General features: G+C 38.3%; 2 protein-coding genes across 2 annotated transcripts; one reads left to right on the top strand and one right to left on the bottom strand.

Annotated features, from left to right (window-relative positions):
* Nucleotides 1-11,409: 11,409 nt before the first annotated feature.
* LOC120529910 (general transcription factor II-I repeat domain-containing protein 2-like) lies at nucleotides 11,410-13,173 on the bottom strand. Its single transcript, XM_039754120.1, has one exon. It carries the CDS (start codon nucleotides 13,171-13,173, stop codon nucleotides 11,410-11,412), a length of 1,764 nt encoding a protein of 587 aa, XP_039610054.1.
* Nucleotides 13,174-19,206: 6,033 nt separating this feature from the next.
* On the top strand, nucleotides 19,207-21,312 carry LOC120530012 (C-C chemokine receptor type 8-like). The gene is made up of 2 exons (XM_039754183.1): nucleotides 19,207-19,251; nucleotides 19,346-21,312. Exon 2 carries the CDS (start codon nucleotides 19,359-19,361, stop codon nucleotides 20,370-20,372), a length of 1,014 nt encoding a protein of 337 aa, XP_039610117.1. The 5' UTR covers nucleotides 19,207-19,251; nucleotides 19,346-19,358; the 3' UTR covers nucleotides 20,373-21,312.
* Nucleotides 21,313-25,755: the final 4,443 nt, after the last annotated feature.

Here is a 25,755-nt window from a genome sequence, read left to right as displayed (position 1 = left end):
CCCTGAGAGTGTAGGTTGTCTGTTAACTATCCCAACAGAACTGCTAATAAGGAATGAATGGACCAGTCACTCGTCTACAATTGCTTTTCTTAATTACCGCATTCCCTCATTGCACTCCATGGCCACACGTCTATCCAGTATAAATCTACACCTGCACTATTTTAAAACAAAAATTCCTGCACCACCATGGACCCCTAATATGCTTCACCACATTTAGGTTCAGGTTCTTGCCAGTTTACTCCACTTTGTCAAACGTTCCATCTCATTTCTCTTTGTAATTTTATTTCTGCTGCTTTTCATGCAGAATACAGTGGAGTCATTAACAACTTTATCAGTGTGATTTTAGCAATATTTACTTGTGCAATTATGAGTGAAGAGTTAATATTAGGATATCAGTATTGAAGCACACCAAATGAATGAGGTTTTGTTGAATATGTTTATCACCTACTATCTGTCTTTGAAAAAATACAGAAACTGAATTGCTGACCAATGACAAAAAGAGCTATGTGGCAACAGGATTAGGGTGGCCACAGGATTAGAGTGGCCACAGGATTAGAGTGGCCACTGATCCAATAGGCAAGTAATTCTCAAGTTCAGTCCTGTGGGCGGCAGTGTGGCTCTAGGTTTTGTTCCCATTAGTTTCACAATCAGTAAGTCACATGACCTCTCATTGCTTAACTAGCTGGGCTTTTTTTCTTTTGTCAGTATTCAGATTAACACTGCAGTGTATACCTTACATGTGTAATAAAGTTAAATCTATTTGTGTTTTTGCTATAGCTTTAAATGCTTAACTGTCATTTTCATTTTCCTATTAGCTCACTTTGTCTGTGGGATTTGCTCCCTTAATTCTATCCAAATAATTGCAATTAACAGAGAGCAGAGTAGACACCGAGGTAAATGCTGAACAGCTACAGTTACTACATAACCAATGATGTTCTCATTATTAAATAATGGCTTAAATAACCAAAACACCAGGGGCCTCATGCACAAACAGAGCGTACGCACAGAAATGTTGCGTAAGAACTTTTCCACGTTCAAATCGCGATGTATAAAACCTACACTTGGCATAAAGCCACGCACTTTTCCACGGTACCTCATGCCTTGTCGTACGCAAGTTCTCCGCTAGGTTTTGCAGACTGGCGGCACCCAGCGTCAAAGCAATGCTACTGTTCCTGTGTGGTTACCCTTTATTTCTTAGAAACACATTTCTGACGCAGCTTTATAAATACACTGAAACTAACCACATATTGTTTATTAGTGTAATACATCTGATTGTAGATTACCTGTAACAATATAATGGCCCAGGGAATAGCCACAGTATTCCAAATACCATAACTGCTTTAGCGTTGTTACTCTCACTGCACCATCTTCTTCTTCTTTTTCTTCTTTCAGCTGCTCCCTTTAAGGGTTGCCACAGCGGATCATCTTTTTCCATATTACTCTCACTGCACCACTCGGAGCATTTATATCACTGTATCTGAGTGGGGAATCACAACAGCAGCTGATCGGAAAGAGAATTATCGGTATACAGCATCAAGCACATGCTGCCAAAGCTACGGCAAAACGTTTCAAAGCCTTTCCTGTATGGACCTTGCGGTTCAGCAACAGTTTCATTCCAAGAACTATAAACGCACTCAATCAAGTGCTCCTTGTAGAACTGTTTGTACTTATAAGTACAATTACCTCACTGTAAACTTACACTACAGTTATAATATTGCACAATCTGAGCCACTTTATAAAGCGCGTATTTACATATGATGACGATATCATTTTTAAGATGAAATGCAGCAAAATATGTTGATCATATTATACAGATAAAACTTTAACTTCATTTAAATAATCTGTATTGTTATAATTAAACATGTGAGGACACGGTGCCGCAGCGCTAGCAAGTTCACGTATTGTTCCTGCCTTGCGCTGTACATTTGCTGAGGCTGGCACGACACTGGAAGGATTGATGGATAGAATAATTAAACACATACTATGAAGATATTTCAATGTTCCTTAAAAGTTTTGAGGAATCATTGTTGTAAGCTTACAGATGGCTTAACGTCTATTACAGAGCTGATTGTGTGGTGATTGGGTATTTGGGGAAAGAAAAGTAATGACAGGAATTGGAGGTTAGTACGTTTGAAAGAGACAGTATTGCTACAATAAATTATTTCATCGAAGGTTGCGCATGGCGCAGCAGCATCTTGTGTGAGACATGAACAATCACTGCGCCATCGTGTTTCCATGTTTAATAACATGCTTTCATTCCAATCATCATGAAAATTATATCACGTATACATCTCAGTATTTTAATTATTCAGAGAGCTGTAATATCACGAATGTAATGGATTTTGTGTCCTGTCGGATAAAGGGAAAGAGCGGAAGCACGTAGTGATTCACACTCATAGAGCACATTGAAGATCAATCAAGATATAAAACAAAGCATTTAACTTGCTACTTTAGTTACGATGGGATTTGAGAAACTAGCAAATTAAATGAATTTAAGATGAAGTTTATGATGTTCTACTTTAATGACAAAATAAACTATGTGATTAAAGTGGAAATTTCGAGATTAAAGTTGACATATTGTGCTTTTTTCCCACTGTGTGCCTATTTGTTTTGTCTGTACCCTAATAAGTTCAGACAATGGGCTACAACTTGCCTTTTCACGGCGACTTTGATATGTGACTTCTTTTTTATTTGTGAACTTGAGCTTTCGAGTTTCCCCGACACGCTATGTCACTCGATCAACTTCCGTTTGTTGTTTATTCCACTATTTAAATCAACAAATAGTATGTTTTTCCTTTGTCTCCACTTGGTATTCACTGAAATTCTTCTATTTTTCCTTGTGCTTTTCCCATTGTCTTTTCACAGAAGGCTGAGCTTAAGGGCTATTTATATTGATTTGCATATTCAAAGAGGTGTAATTCTGGGAGGAGTTTGGGCGGGACAGCACGCACATGCACGAGCATTACTTTTCACGCTGACCGGGATTTATGGAGCGGAAGAACACGGAAGTTGGAGTACACACAGATTCCTGCATATGGATTTTTCAGTGCGTAAGCACATTTCGGCTTTTGTGCTTATGTCATGTGTGACAGATAGGGGGCGCTATCGCTCAATTGAACCCTTGCCCAAGACGTCAGACACCAGATAAAAGTCCAAAAGATGACTTTATTCATATACAACAGTGCACAAAGCACCCTCCTCTCCACTATACTCATCAATAACCACAATAATAAATAAATAATCACAATCAACCACTCCCAGACGCGTTGCCACCCTTCCACCCAGCTCAGTTCTCCGTCTGGAAGCTCCCACAGTCCTTTTATATTCCCTGACCTGGAAGTGTTCCAATCCACAGTTCATGTGATCTTCTATTACTTCCGGGTCAGATCAAAAGTCCTTTTCTTCACCCCGGAAGCACGTCATTCCCCTTGTCCATGTGACTCAGACATACTTCCGGGGCGTATGGCAAATAAACATCGTTCCTCCCTGCAGTGTCTCCTAGTGGCCCCCATGGTATCCAGCAGGGCTGTGCGTAAAGACTAGATAGCATTTTTAATACTTAGTACTTTAGAATAAATATGAAAAAATATAATATTTGGATTAACAACAAATCATAGAAATTCTAACTAAAAGCTGGTTGGGACAAAAAACCTGTGGCCACATTGGACCCCCAGGATATGCAGTAAATTCAAAACCACTACAATAGGCAGAATTATTTAGTGAATTTCTCATTAAGCTAAACATACAAAACTGAGTAAGTATTCAGGCATCAGACCGCAACCATTACTAGACAGAGAAAATAATCCACCTTAAAAAAGGACAACTCTCTGAGTATCTGTGTATCTGTCTGGATGTGTCATTCGGCATAGGACTTGTAAAAGCAGTTATAATGATTGTGGTGTGCCATCCGTTGGAATGAAAAATGCAATTCATATTAGTATATGTATTACAAAATACATTCTAATTGATGGTGCAATGCAAACTTAGATTTTAACCTGTTTAATGGACATCAAGCAGATAATGGCATCCCACTCAGGACTGAACCAGGATCCTTACCTGGTCGGGAGACCAGTGCAATGGAAGGACCGGGGAAGATGCAATGAATATTTTATCCCCCTAATACATTAGATGGCAGCTTTCATGGGTTAGGATTCCCACATGGACACCCTCAGGGCAGTTTGGGACCTGTAATTCCTTAAAGCAACTCAATTGGGTATGAACCTGTTTCTTTCATACTATCTTTGCCTCTTAATGGAAGTAATCCAGATCCTGTGAGTCTTTTTCTCAGCTCCTTTCCAGACAGACAGTGGGGATGTTTGTTTTGTGTCTGTCTAACAAGCAGGCTTACACATCCTACCACCCTACTTGCCCTTCTCCATCTTGTCTGTGCAGTTTGTTGCTCCTAAGCCAGGCACCAGCTCCTATTTCCATATTATTTGCTCAGCTACCTCAGTCTCTATAAACTAGGTGCCACATTATTTGTCATTGTTTTGTCTGCAAAGCTGACTGATGAATAAGCAATCAGCAACAGCCCCGTTTCTTCTTCTGCATTGCTGATCCACCCCTAAATGTCAACTTCCTTTTGTATATCTTGTCTCTGCTTGCATCTTCTTACTGATAATATCTGTGTTTGTGTGTGTGTGTTTGTTAGTGCATTAGTTGATCTAGGCTTGTAATGATTGCCTTTTCAGTAATAGATTATCTGGTCATGACCCTGGCAAGCCCTTGTTGATGACTCTAACTTGCTCCTTATGAAGACAGTCTATTACTAGTATTTCATATAGAAGATTTCTGGTCACTGCGTTATATTAGATTAAGATTTGGCTTAAAAATTTGTTACCAATGCTTTTCCAGTTCAAAGGTAACAAACATAGTTCATCAGACATAAAGGATGAATTGTCCTTCTTGTTTCTTTTGTACATGTCTGACTACATTGTGACCTCTGCAAGTTTAATTATTCTATCCAGGATTGCACCAGATCCAGCAAGTATTGAGCATGAAGCAGGGTTGGTCCCAGGACAGAGTACCAGCTCATCACAGGGTGCATACGAGCACACACATAAACCAGTAGCGTCAATTTAGCATTCCCGAATCCCCTAACCTGCATGCCTTTGGAAGGAAACTGATGTGTGCGGAGAAAACCCATCAGGAAGACATACAAACCCCAGGCAGGGAACACCAAGGATGTGACCCCCATAGTGCTTCCGCTGTGCCACCATGCCCCCACATGTTTAATTTTTAACAGTATACATTTTTAAAATGAAATTGACAATTTACCTGTAAAATGTGCTATACATACTTTATTTCATTTTATGATAAAAATGATTTCAGGTATACATTCTAGTATTCTAACAGCACAGAGCTCCAAGAGGAAGTTAGTATGATCTCAAAATATGTGGTCTCTTCCAATTCTTCTAACAATGCTAAAGCTGCCATGGTAGTTGGAATAGTTTTGCCATTTTGTGCACCATTGTATTGTTACAGAATGATTACAATCAAGTGCCTTAAATTTGTAAATGATATGCAATTAATTTCAGTGTATTTGATAGAGCCTGTGTCAGGGATGCCAGTCTATAAAAATAAGGGAATCCTAACAGAAACAGTGGCACTGCTTTGACGCTGGGTGCTGCCCGTTTACAAAACCGAATTGAATCGTGCGTGTGTGCGGTATGCTGTGAAAATGTGCATAACTTTACACCAATATTTTTGTGTGTATGCACCTTTTAAACATGAGGCCCCCAGTGTGTGAACTCATTTGCTAGACCAGGGCCTGAACAAAATGGGATCACCTCTAACGCTTAGGGTTGGGTTGTAAAAAACAGGAGAGTGTTTGTACCAGAGTGGAAGAGCCAAGATTGTTTCCCCACTCTATACCAAATGTCTAGAGTAACTTTTGTAATGTACTAAAGGTTACAATTTTAACTGCAGGATTAGAACTTAACTTAACCAATTAAATAAGCTGATGATTTCTGGGCAACACTGTGGGGCAGTAGTCAGTGCTGCCAACTCATAACTATTGATGTAAATCCTGGACAGGGCAGTGTCTATGTGGATTATGGACGTGCTTTTATGTTTATGTGGGTTTTCTCTGAAGTGTGGATGTGTGCATGTGTGCCCTGTCATGGACTGATGCCTTGTTTACCCTGTTTTGGTCATAAACATATGTTTTAAATATGTATGGCATAAATTAACATGAATGAGTACAGGACATAAATCTGTTCAGAAAGAAATCAGTAAGACACCAACGTCTGAATTTAAAGGGATAACTTTGATTGAGTTCTGTTACCTCATATATACAATAAATATATTTTCTTTTCCTTTCTGTAGAAAAAAAGGCTTCCTCAGTACAACACACAAATGTTACGATTTCAAAATCCACTTGTGCGGCTAATGAGAACAAACATTCAGTTGCTGGCTGATAAGGCCTGATTCAAAGATTGAGGAAGCTGATTCATTTAGTGACTGGAATCAGCAGTGTGACTTCGATGTGGAATGAACCACAATTTCTTTGTGGTATATTTCAATGGATGATGGATGATTTACAATATCAACAGAATATCAGGCATGGACAGATTTGTTAGTACCGTTAAAAGTGATTAAATGAAAAGCAATTGTCCTATGTCTACCCATGCATGCCTTTGATATGTCATCGAGTAAAGCAAAGCAAGTTTGAAAAAATAAAAAGTATTGCTTATTCTACAAAAATATTCTAAATTGGCCTGGACACATTTCTTGGTACCCCTAGAAAAGATCATAAATAATTGGATTAGAGTGATTTTTCAAACTTGCTTTTTTCTTTAATTAGTATCAGTCATTTTGTCCATTTAAATGGAGAAAAGTAGTTAGTCTGCTGTTTGGTATCATTGTGTGTTCCATGCTGAACATGGACTAGAGGAGAGGAGAGTGTTGACTGAGAAGATTAGAAAGAAAATTATAGACATGCATGTTAAAAGCAAGGGCTATAAGACCATCTCCAAGTGGCTTAATGTTCTTGTGAGAACAACTGCAAATATTAAGAAGTTTAAGGGACGTGGGACTGCAGTCATCCTCCTTGAATGCGGCCGCAAAAGGAAAAATGACACCAGAATAGGCAGAAGGATAGTAAGAATGGTAGACAAAAAGCCAAGGACAACTTCCAAAGAGATACAAACTGATCTCCAAGGTCAAGGTCCAACAGTATCAGTATTTTTAAGTGATGGTGGACTCAGTGGAAAAAGACTCGTTGGGATTCCACGGTTGAAAGAAAAACATAGAACAGGAATTTGCTTAAATGCATACTGAAAAGCCACAATGCTTCTGGGGGAATGTCCTTTAGACAGGTAAGACAAAACTGGAGCTTTTCATCTAGTCATATCAGCTGTTCGTCCACAGATGTAGAAGTGAAGCTTTCAATAAAAATACCTACTGTGAAATATGGAGGAGGCTCGGTTATGATTTGGGGCTACTTTTTTTGCATCTGGCATGAGGTGCCTTGAGTCTGTGCAGGAAACAATGAAATCACAAGACTATCAAGTTACTCTGGAGTGAAATGGACCGTCCAGTGTCAGAAAGGTCTGTCTCAGTCGCTGGTCATGGATCCTCCAAAAGGAAAATTACCCAAACACACAGCTAAAAGCACCCAAGAATGGCTAAGAACAAGACATTGGACTATTCTGAAGCGGCCTTCGAGGAGCCCTGCTTTGAATCCTATCATATATCTACAGAAAGATCTGAAACATGCAGTCTGGCGAAGGCCCCCTTCAAACCTGACACAGCTAGAGCACTTTGTTCAGGAAAAGTGGGCCAAACTACCTACTGACAGATGGAGAAGTCCCATTGAGAGCTCCAGGAATCGCTTATTTGCAGTGGTTGTCTCTGAAATAAAATATTGGGTTAAGGGGTCCATCATATTTGTCCATACCATTTTTATCCATCCATCCAGTATCCAACCCCTAATATCCTAACTACAGGGTCACGGGGTCTGCTGGAGCCAATCCCAGCTAACACAAGGTAGGAAACAAACCCCGGACAGGGCGCCAGCCCACCGCAGGGCACACGAACACACATTATGGACAATTTAGAATCGCCAATGCACCTAACCTGCATGTCTTTGGACTGTTGGAGGAAACCGGAGCATCCAGAGGAAACCCACGCAGACATGAGGAGAACATGAAAACTCCACGCAGGGAGGACACAGGAAGCGAACCCGGGTCTCCTAACTGCGAGGCAGCAGCGCTACCTACTGTGCCACCAGGCCGCCCGGTGGTAAATATGCACAGGAGAAATGCACCCAATGACAAATGTCTGCAGGTAACAGGGTGCTCTTTCCATCTTGGAGAGTCACTGTTGACAGAAATGCAGAATTTAAATTTATTGGAGACCTGGAAAAACAACTATAAGGTTCCCCTGTAGTTTAAATCTTATTAAGTTTTACGTTTTATCCAATGTAATGACAGACCTGCTACTTTGTCCTCCACAACCAAAGGCATCAAAATCAACATACAAGCAGATAAATTGCTGCCTGCAACAGTTAATGCTGACATTTTGACAGGTGTCACTGTCAGACTTTTCATGAGGGGTTGCATAAATGTGGCACTATAAATTGTACAGTACAGGTGCCTTTTACTTTTCAAGGTTTTATGGTTTCTTTCTGCATTGTTTGATTTGTTTTACCAGTAGTAAAACATGCTTCACAAGAGATTTATATCCATCCATCCATTTTCTAACCCGCTGAATCCGAATACAGGGTCACGGGGGTCTGCTGGAGCCAATCCCAGCCAACACAGGGCACAAGGCAGGAACCAATCCTGGGCAGGGTGCCAACCCACCGCAGGAGATTTATATTATAAATGAAATTATATTTAAAGCGGGTACTGTATATGTAATCATGGACCATGGAACTAGGAAAAAGGGGTAGCCATAGTTTTGGATTAGTATATTCTGTGTTATTATTTTTTTCATAATGTATGGAATGAGATGGTCAGGGCAGCAGAAATTTGCCCATGTTACATATTGGTCTGCCATGCAAATAAGTTTAGTTCAGTTCAGTGAATGACTTTTATTTTGTCAGATGAAAACATTGGCCAATTGCCCACTAAGTTCAAAATAGTAATCAACACTAAAAGTGTAAAGCTAAAGCTTTCTGTGGCATGATGTGTGAAAAACATAGATTGCATAAGCTGTCTGGAAACAGAAAGACACACCATAAAACAACTACCATTTTTTTATAGTGCACGTATATTCTTTGTAAATTGGCATAGAGAAAGAGAACGATTGAGAACTGTCTTTGAATAAGTATAAGTAAGTAGTAGCTTTTTACTGTTTATTATGAGCAGACATTTATTTAAGTCCATAATATGATGTGGCATTTGAATCGAATGCAGAGCTGTGATTCATAGCAATATTATATCTAATTTGAATGATTTTTTACTAATTCTGCTGCCACCCCTTATAGAAGGGAACTCCGCAGCAGTCTCTTTGTACTCTCCATCTGCTCCAGAGCACAGTGAGCCCTCCCCTGCTGCAGATGCTTCCCAAGGTTCATTTATTCTTTGTTATAGTTTTTTAACTATGGGATGCAACCCAAAATGCGTTGTAGGTTGAAACCTTTTGGGTTGTGCAGGTTGGTGACTAACCATTGTATTCAATGGGAAATGACTGTGAACAGTTTGCAAAGTGTCTTGATTGGTCACTCTGGGCAGTTTAAGCCATCGATGTTGCTTATGAGTTCCAAGGGAAACCAAATTTCCACTGGCTATGACCGTCTGTATCGATCTGACATCCCTTGTCGACTGGTTAAGATTGAGGTGCGAGAAAAAATGTTTGAGAAGCACTGCTCTGTGAAGAAATTATTATCCAGCAGGATTAGCACAGAGCACAAAATTTAAAGCATTTTGTCATGCAGGTGAACCTTTTTGTCATTTAGAATGTCCACTAAATTTAATTTCAGAGATGGAAAAAAGAAAACAATACTGGTATTTTTTTTTCTCCATGCTTATGATGGCATGCTTTTGTCTCTCTCTCTTTTGTCATGCCACCATGATTGGGTTTTGTTTTAAATCTCTTAGTGCTTTTTTTTATACTTTCTCCTGACTGCGAGGCAGCAGGGCTACCAATGTGGCACCCACAATTTTTATTTGTGTTAGTATTTGAAATATTCTATTGCATCAAAACTTTAAAGCAAAGTCTTATTTTTGTTAAACATGGAATAAAATATAATGGATGCCAAATACTTTTGACAGTTTCAAGTCATTTCAGAGACAATTATAGTTTTTTTCATGGAGGGGGACCAAGAAATATGTCCACATCTGTAGATGACGTATTATAAAATTGCCCGCAGTTAACCCATTTTTCTCAACAGTTAAAATTCTGAAATCAATTAAATGTTTAGTAAAGATGTACATAGTAGATTCAGATTACAAAACAACAAAAAAGCCTGCAGTGCCGGTAGTATTTTTGAAAGATATTGTGGTCACTTTGTGATGCACAACTAAACATTTTGGGGTTGCATATTTGCAGTGGTCTCGTTGTCTATCACATGTCTGTGTTGGTGTTATCAGACTGCTTGTTACTGCTAAAGCTGAAGCAAAGTGGTGGCATCAACCCTCTTCCGACTCATTAATCTCCAATGTGATATTTTATGGCGAATTCAAATCACCATTTAGTTTTATTTATTTATTTATTTATTTTAAACTGCAAATGTGATGTATAGTTTTCAGCAAAACGTCTTTTGCTTTCACTAGGCTTTCACTTTGAATGGTCATCCATTTTGCCGTTTCCTTTTTTGTGGCAAAGTAACACAATCTCATAAAAGTGACCCGCTAGACATCTGCTCTGAATGGCTCCTACCCACTCATAGCTCTCCTTTTACATGCTTTTTATTTACATTTAATCGATTTAGGCTCTAATTGTTAGGATCAAAGTGGGGCAGGGTTGCTGTGAGTGCCAATCAGAGAAAACTCAGACTTTTTTCTGTTATTAGGCATTTTCTTTTCTTGCATACTCTAAGGCAGGGGTACTCAAAGCTTTTGAATTCCGGTCCACATTCAGTTCGCCACCAACCATCGGGGTCCGCTATGGCCAGGTTTACCGTGTGGGTCTGTAGGACTGTAGGTGTAGGTCTGTAGGAGGCTAGTAATAGATTCAACGCAAATGATAAAATTTTTAAAGAAGACCAAGACATGCACAAAACATGGAAAACAATTCAAAAAAGTCACATGACTACTTGCAATTAACACACCAATTACAAGAGTTGGTACGTAAATGATTGTCACTCAGTGTGAAGTGTGAAACTGTTGTTTCGATTTCATAATGGCAGCATAGTTCGGTGAGTAACCAGTCAGTGCAATTCTCATTGCATTCCTGAGGTTCTGGTCGGTAATTACACTTCGATGTTGCGTCTTGATAGTGTTCATAGTGGAGAACGCACACTCACAAGAATATGTTGAACCAAACATAGTGAGCACGGAAATCGCCAGTTTCTTTGCAGCAGGATAAATGAGAATCTGGAACAAACTTTGACCAAAAAATTGTTATGTCGACTTCATTCAATTTTGCTTTCAAAACGTGAGAAGCTTGCAAATCAGCTGCTTCCATTTTCAACAGTGATGGGTTTGAGTTCGGAAAAATTGAGGCAGCCACAGATGTCCATTCACTGTCAGGCTGGACAATGAAAGGTTCAGCAACAAACAAAAACACAGGCTTCAGTTTTCTGAAATCCTTAAAACGTTCATCAAACTCGACCTTCAAATGATGTAGAAATGTGGAAATCAACTGAAAACATGCCGGTGGATCAGCTGTCATGCAGCTCTTCAGGTTTGGGAAATGCAGCATCTTGCCACCTTCCAAGTCATTGATGAAAACGCTCAGTTTTGTTTCAAAGGCACAACATTTTTCTTGCAATTCGACAACGGTTTTGTCTGCACCCTGAAGTGACAAATTCAGTGTATTTATATGTCCCATAATATCAACAAGAAATGCCAGCAGTGCGACCTTGTCTTGAATAAATGTTAAAAATTCTGCAGCTTTCTTTGTATTCAAGGACTGCAGGAAGTCAGCTACATCTTCACGGAGATTCCAGAACCTTTCCAACACACGGCCCTTGCTTAACCATCTAACGTCATTGTGAAGCAGCAAATCTCCAAATTCTGCAGACATCTCTTCAAGAAAAGATCGAAACAGACGATGCTGCAGAGTCGAATTACATCGTAAAAAATTCACTAATTTCACAAGAGTAGACATCACTTCCGCTAGTTCGTCACAAAGTTTTGAACAGAGGGCCGACTGATGAATGATGCAGTGATACGCAACAAGATTGGTCTGAAGTGCCTTCATACGAGTGACAAGTCCTCTATCTTTACTAGTCATTGCTGGTGCCCCGTCTGTTGTAAGGGAAACCATTTTTGTTACATCCAATCCAGCTGCGTGCATAAACTGCGATAATGCTGAAAACACGTCCTCACCGCGGGTCTGTTTTGCTAGCGGTAGTAATGTCAGAAACTCATCAACAAAATTATGGCCATCAAAAAATCTTGTGAACACACAGAGCTGAGACATGTCAGTTTTATCAGTGGATTCATCACACACGAGAGCAAACAATTCAGCCTGTTTAAGATCTGATATTAACTGACCACCAACATTGTCAGAAAGGTCATCTGCACGACGACTAGCAGTACTGTCTGATAATGGTATCTGCTGAATCAGTTCAACACACTTTTTGTCGCTAAACAGAACCGAAGAAGCAGACATCATGCATTCTTTAACAACCTCTGCATCAGTAAATGCTTTCTTATGTCTGCCAAGAACCCAAACAATGCTTAGCGAAGCTTCTGTAACATTTGATTGTGTGGTGGTCGCTTTCATCATCAGCGATGAACTCGCTACCAACGACGACTTACGGGCGTCGATCTTATGCGAATGGAGCTCTGACTTTGGTGGATAATTTACAATGTAGTACTCGGCGTGTTTCGTCTCTAAATTTCGTTTTACATTGCCGCTTTTAATCACGCTTACCGACTGTTGACTTACGCAGAAGACAGTTGCGGTCCGCCAAAAACGTCTTGGCGATCCGGATTGTGGACCGCGGTCCGCCGTTTGAGTACCCCTATCTAAGGCTCCTTTGTGACCAGGGTCCCAGGATGCACGCACACCTGAGTCACCCTGTTGGCAGATCCAACCATGCGCAGAGTAGTTCATTGACAGCTAAAAACTAGCCAAATGAATGACACTCTTAACGACACAAACTTTTGTTGCTGTCGACGTCTGGACATCCTTCCCCCTTGCAGTTTTGCCACTATTAACGTCTGGCATTGATGACCTTGGGCAGCTGGGCATATCCTTTAAAAATTGCACAATGACCCACACCATCAAAACAATTTTTTTCATTGCACAGCACTTTCAAAAATAGCTGAATTTAGCATGAAAACTACACCTGTGGTAACTCTGGTCATGCACTAAGCAGTACGTATGATCTCTGCATTGCAATAGTATGGTTGGTGTGGCTACCAGTATGACTTAACGTGTGACATGACATGTACTATTTTGAATAAAAACAACAAGGCAGGAACATCACTTTGCTGCTGCTTGATTTAAAGAAATAAAGCAAAAAGCTTGTTAAAAGAAAATATTTTGGTTTTAAATGAGAAGACGGGCATTTTTTTTACTACTCTGCCTTCTTTTGACTGAATTTTTTTTAAGATTTCAGAATCTAAAATGATTATTTGTATTGTTAATCTTCTCCAAGTTAATCAGCATTGAGCTGCTCCAGGTCAAAAAATATTTGAATAAGGTAGTGGTCCCCAAAATCAGACTTGAAGGGCTGCATTGCGGCTACAGATTTCTGTTCCAGCAAAATGGCTTAATTAGGAGTGTATCCTTGCAAATAAAACAATTCAATCTCATTTGTATGTCTTGTTTTCAATTTCTTAGTCATTCTTATATGGTAGATGGTTCCTTTCATGATTGTTGCTTGGGGTGGAGATTACTAATTCTCAATTCTCTACTTTTTTTCTTCCATTTCTTTCTAAATATTTTATTTGAGGATGGTGCAGTGGTAGTGCTTCTGCCTTGCAGTAAGGAGACCAGAGTTTGTGTCTCGAGTCTCCCTTTGTGGAGTGTCACAAAATCAAAGTAGCCACAGAAAGGTTTCGGGCAGCCACCTTGTATATTATTCCCTGGCTGCAAAACAGTTAAATATTTGTACTGATGTGTATAGATTGGAGTCCAGAAAGAACTGAGGGAATAGGGGAAAGGTGGTGGCTTTTAAAGGCCAATATAGGAAATGACATCAGGGGGGTTAGAACTGGAAGGGTCTTCATCCTTAGGCTCGGGCCCAGAAATAACATCAGAGGGGTCGGACCCAGAAGGGTCTTCATCCATTGGCTCGCAACTGGAAGTGATGTCAAAGGGATTGGAAGCAGACTTGACGTGACCAGGACCAGGCGGAATTTCCTGTGAATGGTCTCTAGAAAAGCAAGAAAAAGAGTTAGCGCACTCTGTTACATTCCGGTCTGGCTTGGAATTACCCGTATTCAAGCCCTTTAGCTGCCTCCCATGAGCACGTGTGTGACAGGAGTTTGCATATTCTCCCTGTGTCTGTGTGAGTTTCCTCCAATAATCAAAAGATATTCAGGTTGGGTGCATTGGCAACACTAAATTGGCCCTACTGGGTATGTGGTGTGTGAGTGTTTTCCCCAGCAATGGGCTGACACCATGTCCAGTTGGTTTTTCCTGCCTTGCGACTTTTTTTCTATTGACATGATACAGACACAGCCAAAAATGTAAAGAGATGGCTCAGTCAAATGAAGCTGCAAATTGAGGTCTGGTAATTATAGATTTAGCTTTTTTGCTTCTGTAACTGTCTAACAGTGATTTGAGTATGTGTATTTAAACATTTATGTTAAATCATAATATGTCCTCCATTGACTCAGAATCTGTTATTTTCCCTCAAGAGAAATGGTTACCTTGTTCCTCAAATGGATCAGTTTGATATAAAAACTAAGTGGTTAAAGTTAAAGAACTCATCTTGAATTCATGCATAATTATTCTTATATCTTTAGAGCTTGTAACGAGTGCCACATGTACTATTGGCCTTTTCTTAGTTTGTCCTCTCCTCTACTTGGGAAAATGGATTGATATGGGTTTGCCTGTTATTGGGGATCTGGACCTTTATGAAGGAGACACTATGCGGATGGGACTAATTGCTAAAAGGGATTTAACCCAGAAAGGTATGAGGCGAGAGAGAGAGAGGGAGACATCTGGAGGTGAACCAAGGAGAAACAGCACACAAGCTCAGGAAATTCAAAACTGAAGCCATCTACTGAAAGTTGGATTTTTGTCCAGTTTTACAAGTGACATGTTCTTAGACTAGATTTCCTTTAAAAAGATGGAATAAAAAATGTATATGTAATGTATTGGTATCTAATTGATAACATCTGTTCTCTTTATCTGCTGTTGTTTAGTTAATATTGTTGTGTGTGCTTAAGACATTTCAAGAAGCTGCTTGAAGCATTTTGTATACCCAAGTGCAGTAGGAAAGGAAAGGGCTAATTAACAAAATTCATCAATCCGTTTGTCCATTTCATGATCCACTGATGAAATCCAAATTCAGAGGCAAAGACTATCACAGCAGCGAATAGTGTAGTCCATCACAGAGGATACTTACACATGCATAAAAACATTTATTGTAACAAAATTCATAATTTCAAATTTGTGAAACACATATTGTACAAACAATGCAGTAACAGTAACTATCCAGAGCTGATGAATACTTATTGCAAGGCCTGATGCATGAATTGATTTTGAATCATCTCTTATCTCTCTATATTTTACATATATTTGAAATGACAAGCAAAGATCTGGACATTGTCCATTTTGTACATTGTTGAGGGGTCAGTATATGATTGGCTGAAAAAATGGGCCTGGGTTTAGGCAGCAATCACATCATTATATGTTATGAGTTGTTTATAAGTTTCCTAAGTTGTCATTATTGGACAATATGGCCTATTTTTGTTTGCAAAGCTTGCAACATTTTTTATCAAATAAGGAATATTAAACAGGTGATTAATTTTTTTATTCAAACCATACCCTTAGCCATTCAATATTCAATATGGATCCTGTAAGAAAAGAAGCAAACACAGGAAAATGTTTGGGGTACTTCCTTAACCCCATATAATGTACATAAATGTAAGCAAAATGACATCTTTTCAGATGGGAGTCTAATATAGAACTGATTTACAATTCCTGAACTTCCGGTCATGTGGATTCAAGGCAGGAGATGGCAGGTTCAGGAGGGTGGAGAACGGAAGTGACGTCAGCATCGGAAACAGCCATCAATCTTTCTTTCTGCAGATGGAGTAAGAAAGAAGGCTTTATAGCACAGCGCCAGATACCATCACCAGAGCACTTAAGCTGCCTCCAAAGCACATCCGCGTGACAATCCCCTCTTGTATCTTGGCTTGTGGGCAATTTCATAATTTCATACAATGTAATTTCAGTGCTTGCTTTGTAGCGCTCTCTTTCCTCAATTTGCCAAAAACAAGTTTTTATTCATGTTTTGCTCTGTATACAGGTTCATTAGTATTAGTACCCTTCCATATCCTCATATCAGTAACACATTCCCTAGAACACTGCAGATATTCAAGGTTGGGTCTGATCTTGCCCTGATATTGCTGAAGTAGGCCTCAATAATACATTAACCTAGTCTGAAAAATACATAAATACATTTTATATGTGCAATGCATTGATTTATTCACACATGCTGAATACACTGGAAGATGATGTTCTTCACATATACTTAAACAAAGAATTTATTCTATAAAGACTAAAATAATGAACTGCGAACTATAATGAGAACTTAGGAAAGTAAAACACTCATGCTTAACTGTCTCATTCAAACTTAATTTCACTCAAATTGGCTAGTTTGCTTTCTAGATCCATGTCTATGTGTAACTTTAATGCATATTGATAGATAGATAGACACACTTCTGCTGAATGATTTGTCAGCTGAAAGTACTCAGTGTGTTAGCATTGTTGATAATGGTACTGAGTTTTGTTTTAATTATCTCTTCTGCTACTACTTCCAGGGAGTCGAGAGTGTGCCCCATAACCGAGTTTGCCTTTTTAATTAGCTTGTCAATTCGGTGGACCTCTCTTGAACTGATGTTACCAGTCCAGCACACCACAGCATAGAAAATCTCACTGGCCATCACAGAGTTATAGAAGATGTTGCATAGATAGTATTTCATTCCTTTGCTGTAATGTATCATTGATTATTCATAAATCATATAGTTCTTGATAGCATTAGATATGAAATATGATTTCTATAATAAAGGTCGATTGGTTTTCTGTTGCTTTATCTCTAAAGCATGAGTCTAATTGTTATGGTGTATAATTATAAAATACAAGGTGGCATGTTCAAACCTCAGTGTTCTTTAACAAACCACTTGATCTGGTTCCTATGTTGAAATAATAACACTGTCATGATTTGAAATTTCCTGTGGGAAGAAAGCTTAAGCTAACTGAACAAAACTAAAGAGTCATTATGAGTAAATATGTGAGCGTGGTGAAGAAACGTACTGTGTTATACACTACCGGTCAAAAGTTTTAGAACACCTCAGTTTTTCCAGTTTTTCTCCAAATTTAATCGGTTGAAATGCAATGAATGATCAAAAATAGTGAAAAGGTAAGCAGTAAACTGCTAGAGGTTTAAATTTAAAGTTTAGGTTAGCAAAAAACTGAAAAAAGGGAAATATCAGAGTATTACAAATGGGCTTTCTCCAGGGAACAAATAATAGGTTACAACCTACAGATGTTCTGCTGCAGTTAAAGTAAATTAAACCTTGCAGGTTGGAGTAAACAATTTGCACAGGTGTCACTAATTCTGCTGATTACTTAAACGTCTTCTGTCTGTCTTAAAGCAGAGTTGGAACAGACTGTTATTACTACACCCTCTGAAGTACTGAATGAAATGAGACAGAGAATTATTATCCTTAGATGTGTAGGCCTTTCATTTAGAAAAAACTGCAAACAAAAAAAATCAACTGTCAGTGAGTACAGTGTCCTACACAATCCAAAGGCAATTGGAAACTGGAAGAAACTCTAATAGGATGAGATCTGGCAGACCCAAAATCACAACCCAATCAGTAGACAAGTTATTGAGGGTCTCCAGCTTGTGGATAGGCCCCTCGCAAAACAACAGCTACAAGCACAGCTTAACAGTGTAGATCAAAAACAGCAAGTGTCAGTTTCTACTGTGAAGAGGAGACTTTGTGCTGTAGGCTTGACCGGGCAAGTGGTAATAATAAAGCCATTCCTTAAAGGATAAAATAAGAAAGCAAGACTTGCTTGGGCCATCAAATACTGACTGAGGACTACTGCAGACTGGAAGAATGTCTTATGGACTGATGAATCAAGGTGAAATCCTTTTTGAGTCTGTGATTTGCACAGAGTGACTGGCATTTTGAATCAAAAGCGTTACCACAGCAATATGTAGCACCACTCAATACCTTCTGGCCTGTGTCTAGTAGGCCAGGGGTTCATCCTACAGCAAGATGTTGACCCAAAACATACATCCAGGCTATGTCAGAGCTACATTAACAGAACAGAACAAAAAGGTGCACTTCAAAACATGGACTAGCCAGCATAGTCTCCAGACTTAGTTTCTCTGTTATACTTACTTAGTCTGGGATGAACTGAACAGAAGGGTGAAAGGAAAGCAACCTACAAATACAACACATTTGTGGGAAGTTCTGCAACAGTGTTAAAGTGAAGATCTTTCTGAAAATTATTTGATTTCTCTTATAAAAAGAACGCCATATGTGTGTTTCGCTGTTATATTAGCGAAAGGTAGCTACTTTGTTGATTTGTATACTTAATGATTCCTTGACTTTTTTTATTTGCCACTATTTATTTGTTAAATGCCTTGACTTCATAAAACATTAAGACATTAAACTGTGTGCATTTCCATTAAAACTGAAAAAAACAAGGTGTTCTAAAACGTTTGACCCATAGTGTTGATACAGTAGGTCTACTTAAACATGTGAGAATACACAAGGCTTTGAAAAATAAATCTTGCAAATACTTTTGATGATTCATGTGATTGCATTTTCTTAACAGAATTTTATTCCAAGAATAGACCGGTCACCAACATTCAAGGAAGTACAAACCCAACCCCTTTATGTTAATATAATTACTTGTATTAGTTTACTTCAACGTAGAAGGCATATTGAAGCTTTCTTCACATTATAGTGGAAAACATAAAAGTTGCTGCCAGAGGTAATTTTGTTGTCTTTGTGTCTGTCTGTCTGTTTTATTTTTTTCTCAGTCACATTTAAAAGTGTTCCTTCTTTTATCTTTTTCCTTTGTACAGATTTGCAATAGATATGGATGAACTGACAACAAGTTTAAATAACATGTATGATACCATCTCTAATGAAGTCGAATGCGATGACGGAGATATAGAAACGTTTGGAAAAAGGTTTATGCCAGCTTTCTACTTCACTATCTTTACACTAAGCACAGTGGCCAATGGACTGGTTTTATACATTTTATTCAAATATGAGAAACTGGAACGAGTAACTAACATATTTATTCTTAACCTGGTTCTTTCAAATATAATCTTTGCATCTTTTCTCCCTTTCTGGGCAATCTACCATAGGTTAGAGTGGGTTTTTGGAAATGTGATGTGTAAGCTGTCTGCTGCTGCTTTTTTTATCGGTTTCTACAGTTCAGTAATATTCCTGACACTCATGACTGTTGACAGGTACCTGATTATTGTGCACTCAATATTTGCTCTCAAGACCCGGAGAAAGCGCTATGCGTTCCTTGCCTGTTCATTCGTCTGGTGCCTAAGTCTGCTGACTGCCCTGCCTAAGTTCTTTCTCTACAACACATTTTCATTTGACGAAAATGGTTTGCTCTGTGAAGAATCAGGATATGTTATTGATGTTATCAATAGGTGGAAGCTAATTAGTAACTTCCAGCAAATGTTATTATTCTTTTTGATACCTTTGGTTGTTATGTGTTATTGTTATGCAAGAATTGGAGTAGTAATTATTCAAAGCAAAATGGTGAACAAAAGTCGGGTACTTATTATTATTTTTATAACAGTTGTGTTGTTTTTCTTGTGCTGGACTCCGTATAATATAGTAATCTTTTTGGAATCATTAAATCTACTGCAGTCATCTAACCAATGTGATAATCTTGATTATCCATTTTATATTTGTAAAATCTTGAGTTATTTACATTGCTGCATAAATCCTATATTTTTCACTTTTGTGGGAAAAAAGTTTCGAAGACACTTGTTTAACATTTTTAAGAGAGAAATACTGTGCATTGGAGTCGATGCCAATACTAGTGTAAGCGATCGTAGATATGTTCAGACAATGAATAACTGACAAATGCATAATCCATCAGAAAGTGCTTTTTGCAAGTAGGTGTTTGTCACTACATGTGTGCACTCTATTACCTTTAAGATTTTAATGTAGTATATAACACATTTTCTGCGAACATGGCCCCATTTACACTTGGCATTAAGATTAATTTCTATTGATCTGATCATGATCGAAACGAACTTGATGACTATAAATACATTTGTGATCAGATCGCAATTGGATCACTGAGACCACATTCATAGATGGTCAGAAATGGATAGAGACCACATTTTACACAAATGAAAATGCTATTGCATTTTTTAATTTGCATACAACAGCCAAGCACATGCAAGCTGATTTGAATTTTGTGTGGGGAATGTGAAATCTGATCTCTGATATGACACATTAGATGGATTTTTAAGGGCATGCGTAAACGAAATTTGGCTAAAATATATCCTGATAAATCCAGATGCTAAATACATGTCAATGCCAAGTGTAAAGTGGAGCTATTTGTACAATTCAACCATAAAGTCTACCTTAATAATGTTTTATATTTTCATAAAATCTATTAATTTCTGTCTTTATTATGTTGCTGTAAATAATGAACTGGATCACCTCCAATAATGATTAATACTCTTAGATCTGGTAGGAACAAAGTAATTGAAATCAAGATTTATTCCTAGGGAAAAAATGAAATTTAGCTAAAACGTGCAAATGAAGCTCTACAATAAATAGTATTTTTACTTTCACAGAAAGAAAAAAATGCTGAAATGTATACACAGAATGGTCAACTGGCTTGAGCAGAATACCTGGTGTTTATTACATAGCATTCAGTACTTAAAAAGTGTTTGTTTCTGTAATTCTATCTTCATAATATATATTTATTTAATTATATAGTACATTTTAAAACTTGGTGTGAATATTTTTCATCGCAATTTTGTTTTAATACAATATGTTTAAAACAGTTATAGAGGGAAATATAGCTTGATGAGAAAAATAAAATTGTATTTCTTTCAATTGTTTTCAATTATACTTTATTTGGCTGAAATCATCCAGTCATCACTTTTTATGCATCTCCTGAATTTTGATTGGTTTTCTTGTATATTTAATATTTAAGCAAATGTCTTAATAAACTGTGGTGAATTCAGTAATGTATGTAAGTGGCAAACCCAAATACTTTTGTTGTTATACACTATAACAGATAAAAGACAGAATAATATGTATTGTGTTACATACATACAGTGATCCCTGAAAAATTATGTGTGCACTAATTTCTCTTGATGTGTATAAAAATACAGTTAATTGTCATAATTTTATTTCACTTCATGTGTAACAAAATACATTTTGTCCAACGACAACAACAACATCATTTTTATGTAGCACATTTTGATACTAAGAATCTACAGCAGTGATTTATGAAACAATCAAGGGTTTGTATGCTTTTAACATACACAATACCATTATACTGCGGTGGACTGGCGCACTGCCCAGAGTTTGTTTCCTACCTTGCACCCTGTCAGCGGACCCTCGTGACCCGGTAGTTAGGATATAGCAGGTTGGATAATGGATGGATGGATGGAATGCCATTACACACTGTTTACTGAGCAGGCTCCTTCCCTTTCCCATTTATAAGAGTATATATATATTGTATTCCTTTAATATTAATTTATCCTAAATTGGATAAGCAGGTGCAGACTATAGATATTAATGCACATATATACTGTATATACTGTATATACTGTATATATATATATGATTACATCTTTCCTGAAGAAGGGGCCTGAGTTGCCTCGAAAGCTTGCATATTGTAATCTTTTTAGTTAGCCAATAAAAGATGTCATTTTGCTTGGCTTTTCTCTACATTCATAATGGCTAACACTGTACAACACCCTAGTACTACTATGAACATATATATTGTAATTAACCCTATTTGGGACACTGTAATAGCCTGCACCAGGAGTTTTAGTTAGTTAAGAGTATGTAAGGCTGCAGCATGTCATTTCAAGGAAGAGCAATGCCTCTCTACAATTTGAACACTGCCACTATAATCAATCTCCATCACCCTCCAGCATCACTGAGACCAAGACAAGTTCTAATTTTACAGCAATGTAAGACTTCTGTCTATCATTTTTCGGTGAAAGGCTCTGTTTCCCTTTCTCATATCCTGCAGAGAATTGTGAAATGGTGTGCTCCCTGTCTCTGCCTGTAACAATTTCATAGATTTCTGCTCGTGATGAGTTGTCTCTTGAATGGTAGTATACTTTCTCGCAATAATGGATACTCACTGATTTATAACACAACATGTTTTTTGAACATTCATTTTCATGGGATTCCCAATTTTTATTTTTCATTTTCAGGCTTATAGGGGTCCAAATGACTAATTGATGGGTGCCAGAACTCTCAGGAACCCTACATTTCTCAGCCAGCTAAAAGTAAATGCTGTACCATTGATATCAAGTTAAGGAAATAATCATGATGATAACTGCTAGTGCAAGGATCAAAACTGTAATACAGTACATATTAGCAAGATGTGTCTCCAAATCAAAAACTCCATGGTGACAAATAATATAATGGAAAAACCAAAGGACATAAGGTAGAAGTACTCTTAGAAACAGATTTAAAATCTCCCAAAGAAGTTTCTTTCATTTCAACCACTTACCCCTGCCTCCAGCAGACATTGTACTGAGAACATAAATGGGCAAAATTCTATGTCTACAAGGAGATTATGATGTACAAATGAGAGGGGATAAGCAAACTATTGTTCTTTCATTGTATGTAGTAAAGTGTAATCAGCTATCCCTGGTTAACAGAGATTGGTTGTGCAAAATACGACTAAACTTTACATAGATAAAAACTGCCCACCAGAACACAACACAAATTGTGTTGCAGAATGATGCAGTCTTTTCTAAGAAGCATGACATGTAGAAGGAAACTGTGGCAAATCTGTTGCTGACCACAAATCCAAGTTCTGTTAGCTGTGAGTTATTTCTTACGAATTGTTGAAATCCTGAATTCTAAATCCTGTTCTATGCACTGAGCAGTATCCAGTTCCGCACCCTGAGGACATTTCTCCATCACTGGCGGATGGGCAGTGCATCAACAAGTTAGATCTGTCCTATGTCTACTATCAAGTGGAAGCTTAAGAAAAGTCATAAAAGTTCCTTTCAATCACCACACAGAAGTTTTTTTTTACCTTCTATTTCAGGTTGTGTGAGCTCCAGCCATATTTCAGAAGGTTATGAGTCAGATACTGCATGGACTGCCCAATATGCACTGTTTGACATCATCCTGATGACAGGGTGTACAAATGCTAAGAACCTAGAACACCTGAATGAAGTCCTAGTATGCTTTGAAAAATATGGATTCCAAGATGATAAAGGAAAATGTGTTTTTTTCAAAGTTATTCCTTGGAATACTATGGTCACATTCTTGAGATTGTAGCTCTGAAAAAGTCAACTGAAAAATTAAACACAAAAGTACAGGTGCTAGTTCTATCCAACCTCACTCAATTGAGATCATTCTTGAGTCTGATTAATTTACACAGCTTATTCATGTCTGATCTAGCACTAATTCTGATTCTGTTTTATGGGAACACATTTGTGTTGGTTACAATGTGTGAGTCTGCAACCAAAATGGCAAAAGAACAGCTTGTGACACAAAATTCACTGACTTACTATGATCCTCAGCTCAGCATTCAATTACCAGTTGATGCAACACCCAATAGCATCAGTACAGTCATTTCTCATGTGCTACCTAATCTATATACTGTATATATACAGATTATACATGCAGATTGTCTTCTCTTATATTGTGGATATTAGGACTACAAAGAAATGGAAACATTGTGCACATAAACGTCTGCCTCAGCAGAACGAGATTGATTCTCAAAAGCTATCTGAATCAGATAAGGCATTCTCATATGATATTCCCAAAGTGTTACGTACTACTGAAATTACTGTGGATGGTGTTCATCTAAGCCTAAACTAGGACAACCTCAGTACTCATGTGGTACTCCCGAGGAATCGCTGGAAAACTCACAAGTTACCTGATGCTTTATTAACAGAGAGAAGTTGTTTATGCAACCAAGCTCCCTGTCTGTCCTTCAGAAAAACAAAACCTTACAGGTAGCTGGTTGTATGTAATCATAATAATAAAGCTGTGGTGTACAGTTAACTTTATTGAAACAAATGAAAAGTGTTCTTAATATATTTTTTAATATGCTCTGTGAACACCTCTACTGCATTAGTTTGAGATGCTCTGTGTGTTGGCATTGAGTGTCCTATAAGCTGCAGTACAAAGAAACATGCAATAATTATGATTAGAACAACTTTAACAAGAACAGGCCATATAACCCAACATGCTCACCAACTAGATTAGATTCTCCAAAATATTACTCAGCCTCCCTAAAATCCCACTCTCCACCACACTGCTTTGTAATTTATTCTTTGAAAAACATTTGTGTAAAATTTACCCTTAACATGTTTCCAACTGTGTCCATGTATTTTTTATCCATGGAGTGTTGGCTCTGAGGCTAGAGATCAGTGCCAGCAATGCCCGTACATGCCAGAAGTGATTCCACTCCATTGGGCCCCTGATCAAAGCCCTTACTCCGCAATTGCTCCATTGCGTCCGGCAAGAAGGTCCTCCCAATTGCAATGGAAATTCAAGGGTTGGTGGCAGGATTAGCACTGCAGCCACTGTAAAAAAAAACCTCACACTGTTCCATTCCATCCAAAGTAGTGTGGTGCTGAGGTGTCACTCTTTGCACGGCGACACTTGGGTCCTAAATGGGATCCTGAGATGGTTTGTTCTGTGGCGGATGTGGCAACATACTGTATCAGTGCATGCGCCCAACCTCTCCAAATGTGAGTCCAATGATAAGGTCAGGTGGCCAGGGTGGACAGCAAAAACAAACAAAAAAAAACTCCAATTCTGCTGGAGATAAAAAACAGAATCTGTATCAAGTCCAAGCCAAAAGATCACCCAGCCTCAACTGGACCTTGTACCTAACATTTGTACTCCTGCCTCACAGCTTAAATTGGCAGAATTACAGTCAAAGCTTGGTCCCCGTCTGTGTGGAGTTTGCTTGACCACACTGTGCCTGTGTCAGTTTTTCTCTGGTGTTCCTCACACGTCCCAAAACATACAGTTTGAGTATATGCTGACTTTCATTTGGCCAGCTTTGAGGGAGGGTATCCTACAATAGACTTACATCCTGCCCATTTAAACTGAGGCAGAGATGCATCAGGCACACTGTGCTTTCTATTGTGTGTTATTCTATGTGTCTGAATACATCCTTATGTTAAATTCCACCAGAGAGTACTGTTATTTATTGCATGTTGGTTAGACATGTCAGTAAGACTTTTACAGTACATCTGTATGTATATGTATATATATATATATATAT

Source organism: Polypterus senegalus, chromosome 5, assembly GCF_016835505.1.
Source record: "Polypterus senegalus isolate Bchr_013 chromosome 5, ASM1683550v1, whole genome shotgun sequence".
Taxonomy (NCBI): Eukaryota; Metazoa; Chordata; class Cladistia; order Polypteriformes; family Polypteridae; genus Polypterus; species Polypterus senegalus.
Note: the sequence above shows the minus strand (reverse complement) of the source record. Positions and strands in the feature narration are given on the sequence as shown.

Excerpts from the sequence above, each read along its gene's own strand:
- LOC120529910 (XM_039754120.1), bottom strand. The coding sequence starts at position 13,173 with ATGAACTACTCTGCGCATGGTTGGATCTGCCAACAGGGTGACTCAGGT.
- LOC120530012 (XM_039754183.1), top strand. The coding sequence starts at position 19,359 with ATGGATGAACTGACAACAAGTTTAAATAACATGTATGATACCATCTCT.